Below are 11636 nucleotides of genomic sequence, written 5' to 3'. Positions count from 1 at the left end.
TTTGTATTATTTCAGGGGATTTTCAACCCATTGGAAGATTGGACTTGTATTATTTCAGGGGATTTTCAACCCGTTGGAAGTATTTTAAATTTTGTACTGGGGAGCAATAGAAAGAAAGAGTTTTTTATAACTTGAAGATGAATTTGAAATTTGAATTTCACTCGAAGTTTGAACTTTGAAATGGAAAAGACGCACTTTTGTATATAGAATATGAGGCTTTGTATTTTGAAAACTCCGGCATCATGCCGCCATGGAGTTGAGGGATTGAATTTGGAAATTTGAAAGTCCGGCCTTATGCCGCCGTAGATTTGGAATCTTGAAGTATAGGACTTGAGATTGAATTGAAGAGTTCGAACTTGAGGTTTGAAATATAGAATAGAAAAGTCGGCATTACGACGGCATGAATTTGGAACTAGATACTTTGAGTATAGGACTTGAAGACTGTAGGATTGATTCGAAAAATTGGCATTACGCCGGCCATGAGTTTTGACATTTGAACTTGAGACTTTTTGAGATTGGTATTGACAACTTGAATTTGAGGTTTGAAGACTTGAATGTTTGACATAGAAAAATACGGCATTATGCCATTGGATTTGAGTTTTGAACTTGAAATTTGACTAGAAAATCTGGCATTATGACGCCGTTGGATAGAGTTTTGAACTTGAAATTTGACTAGAAAATCCGGCATTACGCCGGCCATGAGTTTTGACATTTGAACTTGAGACTTTGAGATGAATTTGAGGTTTGAAGACTTGAATGTTTGACATAGAAAAATACGGCATTACGCCGTTGGATTTGAGTTTTGAACTTGAAATTTGACTAGAAAATCTGGCATTATGACGTCGTTGGATAGAGTTTTGAACTTGAAATTTGACTAGAAAAATCCGGCATTATGACGCCGTTGGATGGAGTCTTGAATTTGGAACTTGAAACTCGAAATTTGAACTAGAAAATCCGGCATTATAACGCCGTTGGATTTGGACTTGATAATTGAGGTTTTGCACTAGAAAATTTGAATTTTGAACTTGAAACTCAAAATTTGGACTAGAAAATCCGGCATTATGACGCCGTTGGATTTGAACTTTGACTTGGAAATTTGAGGTTTGGATTTGAAAATCCGGCATAATGACGCCGTTGGATTGAATTTTGAACTTTGAAACTTGGAATTTGGACTCGAAAATCCGGCATTATGACGCCGTTGGATTGAATTTTGAATTTGGCATTTGGAATTTGGACTCGAAAATCCGACATTATGGCGCCGTTGGATTTAATTATGAATTTGGCATTTGGAATTTGTACTCGAAAATCCGGCATTATGACGCCGTTGGATTGAATTTTGAATTTGGCATTTGTGCGTGAGGCGTGTTTAAGGGTTTTGAATCAAATGGAGTGACACTCCTAAAGACCCTAAAATCGGCGATTTAGATGCATGAGGTTTGAATGATTCTCCTAGGGGTTTGGTTTCCTAGTTGGAGGCTAATGGGTTTTGGCAAGCTAGAACTCGAGGTTAGCCATTCACGCGTGCAAAGACGCGCACACAATGCACAACTAGCACGTTGTTACACTAGTCATGAATATGAATGTGACATGCAAAGTTCTTAACCAAAGGTCGGTCTAAGTTTTGTATGATGCAAGTGGTCCGCTTAGGGTGTCAAAAGGTACTCGACTAAGAGACAGATCCGGCGACAACTTTCACATCCGCCTAAGGGATGTGTGTGTCGGCAGACGGCCTCCATACTTGACATCGGGAATGTCAAGTAAATGCCAAGTTTCGGTAGGCGCGGAAATGGTCACACACTTTGGTCGGGAACCGTATGGAGAGTCACCATTTCGTTGCCCCCGGGGCTAGCCCGAATGTAGAACACATCCATTTGGGAAAAGGTAGAAATTCATTTTGCACAATATGGTTTTCGAAAAATGCATGAAATGCCTAGAACTTGAAAATTGAAAATCGTACTTGAATTTGTATTTGTAAAGCTCGTTTTTCGGCACTCGTTCACGAGGTTTGGGAGCGTCCTTCCAGATTCAAAAATAGACTAACTCCCAACATAAAAAGTTGAGCAAAAGTGGGCAACAAGCCACTGTGAGCCACTTTCCTAGATGCAGGCAGTGGCGTTGGGCGCAGGGGCTGCGCCTGGCGCCAGTGCTGGCATCCAGTACTTAAGCAGATCAGGGGCTTTGCTGCTCGAAATCTGCTCGCATTTTCGAAATTAAAATTAGAAAAGTCCGCAGTGGAGTCGCCAGAATTGTAGGATTTTTTTTTGTATCAATTGTTTCCCGTTCTACAAGAGGGGCGGTTCTTTAGAAAACCATTGTATTTTTGTACCTCGAAGGAGTCGCCACCAAACATTGTTTAAAGTCTCATTTGGAAAGACCGCAAATGACTCTCTCTTTTTTTGGATAAGGCTTTGAATCCTCGAAACGGATGGGTGATATCCGGGCACGGGAACGAAATTCTTATTCCGCGAGCTTTAGAAATATTCAAGTACGTTGGCACAACATTTTCGAAAATATACCCTAGATTAGACTATGTGGGTTTGAATTTAGAGCAAATAGAATCTCTAATTGTATAGTGGTAACTTTGCTTTAAAGATTGATTTAAAGGAACCTAAGGCCGGTTTGTCCAAGAAATTATCTTTGTTAAGCGTGATGTAACCTTGTATTTTGTTTTATTTAGCATGTGCGGTGATGAAAGCAATAAAGCAAATAAAGCAACATCACAATACTAAATAAAGTGCGGAATTAGTAAATACAAGACCCCCTGGAAATGGACTAGTGAGTAGGTCCACATTGCCTAGAAATGGACTAGGCAAGTAAAGATGCAGAATTGAAAGTGCGGAATTGAAATTGCGGAATTGAAAGTGTGATATTGAAAGTGCGATATTGAAAGTGCGGTATTGAAATTGCGGTATTGAAATTGCGGAATTGAAAGGTGTGATATTTGAAATTGCAATATTGAAAGGTGCATAATTGAAAATTGTACTTGGGCAGATGAGATTCAAACGCCAAGTGGCTCCTTAAAAATAAGTGTGCCCGACACGAATTCAAAGCCAAAAATCTCAACTTGGGAGAGGTTGCTCAACCCAAATATCCTAGACTTTGCATATTGAACTTGAACTTGAAATCTTTAATATTGAAGTATTGAATCCTGAAATACTTGAAATTCAGAGACTTGAATCTCAAAGGACGGGCCTTTTAATGTTGAAAAGGTTAGACCTTTGATATGCTCTCACTTGAAAGGATCCTAGTTTAGGGAAGTAGTCATGAGCAACCCTAAACATGGTGGGATCTTGACATTTGAAAACTTGAACTTGTATATTGAAAAATGGAGTTTTGAATCTCAAAAGACTAAACCTTTAAGAGTGAGAAAGGTGTCATCTTTTATTACTCCATACTTGAAGGTGATTCTAGTTCAAAGAGGTGATTGTAAACTTTGAACATCCTTGAATCTTGAAAGTTTGTATTTTTGTATTTTGAAAAGTTATGGTTTTGAAAAAAATATATGATTGTTTCAAGTGACATTTTTAATAACAAAAATGCCAACTTGCTAATCATTTGGAAATCAAAACAACATGATTGAATATGGTGGGATTCGGAATTACGTATTTAGGTTTAGGCAAGAATTCCTTTTGGAGCTCCCAATTGCTTAGAATTAGAAATTTTGTATGTGTTTTGAAGGGCTTTTGATTTGTATTTTGAGACGTAATGTCAGTATTACGACGTTGTATTTCTTTGTTCCCCTTCTTTTGATGCTGAAATGAGGGTATTTATAGGAGGAATGGGTGCAAGACGCCAGCACACGCCAGCGCAGCACGCCGAGGCAGCGCTGGGCGCTGGTGACGTGGCGTGAATGCCGCCAAAGCAAGGACGCGGGCTCCGTCCTTGTTTCGTCTTGTAGTTTGTACCTTTGTACGAATAGTACTAGGCTTAGCGTTTTGTGTTTTCTTGGAGGTTAAGGCATTATTTCGCGTCTAAAAACAAGCCTTTCTCGGGTTTTGAATTCCGGTTTTACGGGACGGGGCCCGGCATGCTCGGTTTTGTGGGTCGGCGCCCGAACTTGACTTGCCTTATATGATTTTCAGTGGAAAAGGCCTAGTAAAACCAATGGTATGGTCTACTAGATGAGATTGTACTTGGATTTTTAGAATTGTATTTTGTACCGAGTTCCGGGAGGGGAACGGCCTCGGGGATTGGATTTTGGATCTTGAATTTTGGAAATGTTCTTAGCAATTGGGATTTCCGCCTGGAGTTATTCCAACCGCCTAGTAAGGATAATGGTATCGTCATCATCCCAGAGGGGAGACACAAATTAGGTGTCTACACCTACTCATGATCTTGAACTTGCAGCTGTATTTTTTGCCCTCAAATCTTGAGACATTACCTGTACGGAGCCTCTTGTCAGATTTTCACCGACCATAAAAGCCTCAAATATATTTTCACCCAAAAAGAGCTAAACATGAGACAACGTAGATGGTTAGAACTCCTGAAAGATTACGATCTTGATATTCAATACCACCCTGGAAAATTAAGCCGAAAATCTCACCTAAATATGATCTTACCTTAGTCCCGAGCCAATCATGATGATCTGCAAAAGATGGAAATCAAGTTCATTAGGAAGCAAAGTATCGCTCGATTGAATAAGCTCGAAATGAGACCAACTTTGATCGATGAGATTAAGGAAGCAAGGACTTGCAGTTGGAACGAATAAGAAATGAAGTACGAAATGGGAAGTCACCAGGTCTCGTGATTCAAGAAGATGGCACGTTAAGATTTCAAGGAAGACTATGTGTTCCGAATGAGGAAAAGTTGAAAAAGAGAATCCTAGAAGAAGCCCATTCTTCACCATATTCGATTCACCCTGGAGGAAACAAGATGCACAAAGATTTGAGACAAGTGTATTGGTGGAGCAACATGAAGCAAGAAGTAGCATAATACGTGGCTAAATGTTTAACATGTCAGAGAATCAAGATAGAGCATCAAAGACCAGCATGCTTGTTGCAACCTCTGGATGTACCAAAGTCAACCAAGGGAATGAATGCCATTTGGTTCATTGTGGACAGGTTGACGAAGTCTGCACATTTCATGGTGATAAAGAACAATTGGAGTCTGGATCAACTCGCGTTGAATTGTATGTAAACGCCATAGTAAGATTGTATGAAGTGCCTAGCTCGATTGGTTTTTTATCTTGATCCAAGGTGTCAAGCTACATATTGGAAGGAATTACAAAAAGCCCTTGGAACGAAGCTTAATTTCAGTACTGCTTTTCATCCAGCGACTGACAGGCAAACCGAACGCACTAATCAGATTGTCGAGGATATGTTGAGAGCATGTATTTTTGATTTTCCAGGAACGTGGGAAAAGTTTTTACCAATGGTGGAATTCTCATACAACAACAGTTATCGAGCGACCATTGGCATGGCCCCATATGAAGCTCTTTACGGAAGAAAATGTCGAACCCTATTGTGTTGGAGCGACATTGATGAAGCACGTGTAATACGACCAGAATTGATTCAGGAAACTACTGACAAGATCCGGTTAATCCAATCGAGAATGAAAGTGGCACAAAATAGGCAAAAACGTTATGCAGATCAACGAAGAAGATCATTAGAGTTTGAAGTTGGTGACCACGTGTTCGTAAAGATTTCACCTACAAAAGGAGTAATGAGATTCGGCCAAACCGGGAAACTAAGCCCAAGATGCATCGGGCCATACGAAATATTAGAAAGAGTATCAAAGTGGCATATCGACTTGCCTTACCGGCCCACTTGGAGAAGGTGCATAATGTATTTCATGTTTCAATGTTAAGAAAATATGTTCCCGATCCAAGCCATGTGATTACACACGAACCCTTAGCGTTGCGAAATGATCTTACTTACGAGGAAAAACCGATTAAAATTCTTGATCGCAGAGAGAAACGTCTTAGAAACAAAGTAATTCTGATGGTTAAAGTCTTGTGGGCTAACCACTTGACATCCGATGCCACGTGGGAAGTCGAGGATCAATTTAAATTTAAATACCCCCAATTGTTCGTTAAGAATGGTAAGATGTACGATTCTTGCTTAGTATGAATTATTACGATATTATCTTAACCATGTTTATGTTTGATTGCTTATGTGTACGTTCCCAAAGAGTACTGGTTAAACCAAAGTCCAACTGAGCTCCAGTTTCGAGGACGAAACTTTTTCTAAGGGGGTGAGGGTGTAATACCCCAGATTTTTAAACTTGATTAATTATGCTAATTTTTTAATTAGCTTTTGTAATTAAGCTCTAACTTTTGTTTTTTGCTAAGCAAGAGAGAAATATATTAATTGGGCAAACATTACAACTTAAGCTAAAACCAAGTGATACAAACCAACTAGGTTGGACTCTATCAACAAGGAATTAACAAAAACAGCTATACAAGGCAACACAAACAAACAAACAAGGCAACATGCCCATTACAAGGTTAAAAACCAATCATAATCTCTCTTGCTCACAGTTTTTGGCAGAACTACTTGGATTCTGCCTTTAACCAGATGCTTCAAACTGTTCACAGTGTGACTAATAGTGGGAATTTGATTGTACCAGAAGCTTGCATTCCTGCTCTTCCAAATCAGATACACAGCAGTGCCAATAGCAGCAAAAAATACTTGTTTTCTGAACTTAGAAACTCTGCTATGACCAGTCTTTCTCATCAACTGATGCAAATTACCAAACATGGGAGCACCCAACCAATGCTTCACTGCCTGCATAATCTGGCAACTGAACTGACACTGAAAGAATAGATGGTTGTGATCTTCATCCTATAACCCACAAATCAAGCATAGAGCAGATTGGCTAATGCCAATTCTAGCCAGTTTAGCTGTGGTCTGAAGGCTGCATTGAACTGCAAGCCAGCAGATAAATTTGTGCTTAGGAGTGATCAATCTATTCCAAACTAATCTATCCCAAAGCACTCTAGGCTTCACACCCAACATTTTCTCATAAACTTGCTTCACTGAGTAATGTGCCATGCCCTCCATATCTACCAGAGTAAAATACTGCTTGAATTTTTCCTTAGTGACACAAATTTGCCTCCAATACCAACTAGAAGATGAGCTAGGTTGGTAATCCCACCATTCCCCATCTTTGGGGTAGAGTGAAGTAATCCATCTGATCCATATATTATCATGCTTATTAACAAGAGCCCAAACATATTTTCCCATGAAAGCAGTGTTCCACAAAACAACATCCATAAACCCAGACCACCATGCTGCTTATCACAACAAACTTTTTCCCAAGCTATATTGCTTGGCTTCTGGATGAAAGCTTGTCCACTCCATAGAAATGCTCTGCATATCTTCACAATATCCTGCAGAATAGTTTTAGGAATGACATAGATCTGAGCCCAATACATATGCAAACTGAGCAAAACAGAATTGATTAGTTGCACTCTGGAAGTGTATGAGAGGTTTCTTGAGCTCCAGATCTTAATCCTAGTGATCATTTTATCCACTAAGTGTCCACATTGAGCCACATTAATCTTCTTAGAACATATGGGCACACCCAGGTACTTGAAAGGCAAAGAACTTCTAGAAAAACCAGAAATATCAACTACCCTTTGGACTTCACTCTCTGGCATACCATGACAGTATACAGAAGACTTCTGCTGATTTGCCTTTAAACCAGCTGAATTAGAGAAGAGCTTGAAAGCTTGTAACAGGAGAAGAATGGACTGATAATCACCTTTACTACAAAGGATTAAGTCATCAGCAAAACAAAGATGAGTGAGCTTGATATCCTTGCATCTTGGGTGAAATTGGAAATGAGGTAGCTCACACATTCTGTTCAAAATCCTAGACAGATATTCCATACATATGACAAACAACAATGGAGAAATAGGGTCTCCCTGCCTCAAACCTCTTTTGGATTAAAAAAATCCATGCATGCTGCCATTCAACATCAGAGAGAACATGGGGGTAGTAACACACTGCATTACTATTCTCACAAAAGAACATGGAAATTCCAGATAAGTAAGCATTTCATGCAAGAACTGCCAATCAACTGTGTCATAAGCCTTCTGTAGATCAATCTTCATGAGACAGCTAGGCTTGACCCCCTTCTTGCCATAATGCCTCACTAAATCTTGAACAACCATAATGTTGTGAACAATGAACCTTCCATGACCAAAACCACCTTGATTTTCTAGAATCAGATCAGGTAATACTTGTCTTAATCTCCCACAAAGAACCTTTGTAATGCATTTATAAATGGTGTTACAACAGGAAATTAGTCTGAATTCACTCACATCCTTTGGACACTTAGTCTTGGGAATGAGAGTGATGACAGTGTGGTTTACCTCCTTCAAAAGTTTCCCATTCTGTAACATGTCAAGAATAGCTGCAATTACCTCATGTCCAACAATATGCCAAGCATCTTTATAAAAATAAGACCCAAACCCATCTAGACCTGGGGCTTTGACTCCTGGAATAGAGAAAAGGGCAGTCTTCACCTCATCAGCAGTATAAGGGGAATTTAGAATATTTTTGTGATGATCCTGACAAACAGGACCCTGCTGAACTATTTGTTTAAGAACAGGAGTTATGTGATCATGAGTGCTACCTAATAGCATTCTGTAATAATCTAAAAAGGCTTCAGAGACTTCATCAGGTGTGTCTTTCCAATTCCCATTCATATCACAAATGCTATAAAATTGATTTTGAACTTTTCTTGCCTTGATGCTTTGATGAAATAGAGCAGTGTTTTCATCTCCTTCTTTAAGCCAATTAACTTTAGCTTTTTGGCTTAAGAAGGCAAGATATGCCTTGTGTTTATCTTTATATTCTTGTATAGATTTCAGCTCTGCATTAGCTACATTGGGATCAGTAGGGTTGTTATGCATAGCACTTTGGGCATCCACCAAATCATGATAAGCCTTTAGATCAGCAGCTTGGACATCAGTAAACCCCACTTTATTCAGTTCTCTCAATGCTTGTTTAACTTTCTTTAGTTTACTAACCAAGCTGAACATTTTATTTCCAACTATGTGAACATTCCAAGCCTTCTTGATAGTTTTTGAAAACACAGGTGAATTCTTCCACATTGTAAAGTATTTGAAAGGTTTTCTCCCTCCATCACTCCTAGGATACACTGTTAAAAGACCAGGTGAATGATCAAAATGACCCTCAGGCATAAAACAAACTTCAGCAGCTGAAAAGCACCCTTGCCATGCTTCATTAGCCATGAATCTGTCTATTTTTTAGAAGACCCTATTAATGCCTTGCTGCTTGTTATTCCATGTGAAAAAGTTCCCCACACTTTTGATATCCTCCATTCCACAAGCATGAATGCAATTACTTATATCAACAATGTCACCCTGTCTTACAGGGGCCCCAATTCTTTCATCAACTGTCATAACACTATTAAAGTCACCACACAAAATCCAAGGATCCTGAGTGTTACGCAACCTTAAATCCTTACATAACTCCTGTCTGAAAATTGTCAAAGTGTTGTGGTCTAATCAAAAATCTGAGGAAGCCACTTGGAAAGCGGAGGAAGAAATGAGAAAGAAATATCCCGAGCTTTTTCCCGAGGTTAGTTGAGTTACGGGGTCGTAACTCGTGTCTTTTAAAGGGGGTAGAGTGCGGTAGAATTTCGCGCTTTTTACCTTGTTTTCCCCAATTCTATGCTCAATTTAGTGCTTTCTATTGAATTTGCACTTATTATTGTCCTGTTTAATCATGTAAAGAGTACAGCAACTTCAAATTTTTGTAAATGAACGTATTGAAAGTCTCAGAAAGTCTCAAGTTTTGAGTTGAATTTTGATTTCCGAACCCAAGGAGGGTAGACTGTAATACCTCGTATTTTTATAATATTTATAAGTATATTTTATTATATTTATAAAGCATTTTACGATTTATTAACATTTAAATAATATTTAAATGCATTTTATTTAATGTATTTTAATTAATTAGAATATTTATTATTTTAATTAATTACGAAACAAATTTAATTCTTGAGTCGGGAAATTAAATGAGTTGCAAATGGTTTTTATGTGCTTCGGGTTTTAAATAAAAAGTCCAATCCGTTTTATTAAACGAGCCCAATCAAAAGAGTTTAATTTAAATCCTAAGCTAGCCCAAATCATCTATTTCCTAAGCCCAACCCAAATCTCCTAAGCCTAGCCCATCAAGGGATTACGGAGCCTATAAATAGGACTCCCCCATCATTAAAAGAGCCCCTAAAATTCATAAACCCTATTTTGCTTTGCTTGCCCAACACTCCTCACTCCCTCTCTTTTCCTCTCGTCCGCACGCCCGCACGCACGCAACCCGTGCTCGTGCTGCTATGCCTCGTGCTGCTATGCCTCGTGTTGCTCGGCCTCACGCCCCAGCACTCGCTCCCTCGCTTTCCCTCCCTCGCTCCCTCTTCTCGCGCGCCCAGCGCCACACCCCCTTGTCTCTCGCTCTTTCTCTCGCAGCCCGCCCGCCCAGCCATCACGCATAGCTGCTGGTGTTGTGCTGTTGTGTTGTTGTTGCTCGTGTGCACCGCACACCCCTGCTCTCTCTCTCTCTCGCGCACAGCGCCCAGCGCTCGCGCCCTCGCCCATCCGTCCCGCGCGCCCCAACGCGCTACTGAGCCTGCCCCTCGCCCGCGCGCACGCCCGTCGAGTGTGTGTGTGTGTGTGTGTTGTTCGTTCGTTCGTTCAATTATTTTCTCCCAATCACATTAATTCGTGGTTGTTCCGTGCTATAGGCCGGATTGGTATAATTATCTTCTTCCTTACCTATTATATTTAAATTCCGTATTTTAAATTATTATATTAATATTGTTTTAAGTAATTAAAATGTTGGGAACCGGTTATGAATACCGTGATTTTAGGATTTGCGTGTTGTGATTCATTAGGTTTGTGTGTTATTTTCTCCCAAAGCTATAGGGCGATAATGCTTAGGATCGGCAGGAGCTTCCAAAAGTCTAAGCCGTTCCGCAAGCCAAATCTGCAAAAACAGGTACGATCGAATCAAAAGAATGAAAAGAAAGAAAAAAGGTTCCTGGGGCGCAGTTTCAACGCCCAGGACCAGGCGCCGGATATTCCAGCGCCCAGCCCTGGGCGCTGAAACTCAGCCCCAGGCAAAAAGAAATATATAAAAGTGGCGTATGTGTGCGCAAAGGAAAAAAATAGATTACCTGCAGTAATAGGGGGCTTCCCTTAAAAATTTCGGATTTGGCATCCTTCTTCAGCTCATCCGCACTCAGCAAACTCTCAGCAACAACCAACGGCATAATAGAATAGCAACTCTCCATCTGGCTAATCAAGGGGATCAGCCTTATGTCACCGAACTCACCATTATTATTCGACAGCAAATAATGATTCAACAAGCAAAATACAAGAGTTCGAATGTTCAATTTTAGTTCGGTCATATTCTTACTAGGCCTAAAATGATGTTTTACGAGTTTTGCCAAGTTAACCTTATCGTCTACAACAAGTTCAGCAAACATGTTATCATCTAGCCCTAGGAAGGCCCTTATGGTTGTTCTACCCTCTTCAATAGTGCCAGGGGTAACAGGAGTAGCATTAGTAGGATAACCAAGGATCGCAGCAAATTCATCAGGCAAAGGACATATTTCATTGCCCCGAAAGGAAAAAACGTGATGATCAGAGTCCCAAAAGTTTAGGG

At 39.9% G+C, this 11636-nt stretch overlaps 1 protein-coding gene across 1 annotated transcript; it reads right to left on the bottom strand.

Moving 5' to 3' along the window:
• Positions 1–6782: 6782 nt before the first annotated feature.
• Positions 6783–7801, bottom strand: LOC110779067 (uncharacterized). Its single transcript, XM_056834269.1, has 2 exons — positions 7173–7801; positions 6783–7131 (listed from the first exon to the last, which is right to left on the bottom strand). Exons 1-2 carry the CDS (start codon positions 7799–7801, stop codon positions 6783–6785), a joined length of 978 nt encoding a protein of 325 aa, XP_056690247.1.
• Positions 7802–11636: the final 3835 nt, after the last annotated feature.

The sequence above is a fragment of the Spinacia oleracea genome, chromosome 1 (genome assembly GCF_020520425.1).
Source record: "Spinacia oleracea cultivar Varoflay chromosome 1, BTI_SOV_V1, whole genome shotgun sequence".
NCBI classification, from domain to species: Eukaryota; Viridiplantae; Streptophyta; class Magnoliopsida; order Caryophyllales; family Amaranthaceae; genus Spinacia; species Spinacia oleracea.
This window is presented reverse-complemented; position numbering and strand designations above follow the sequence as displayed.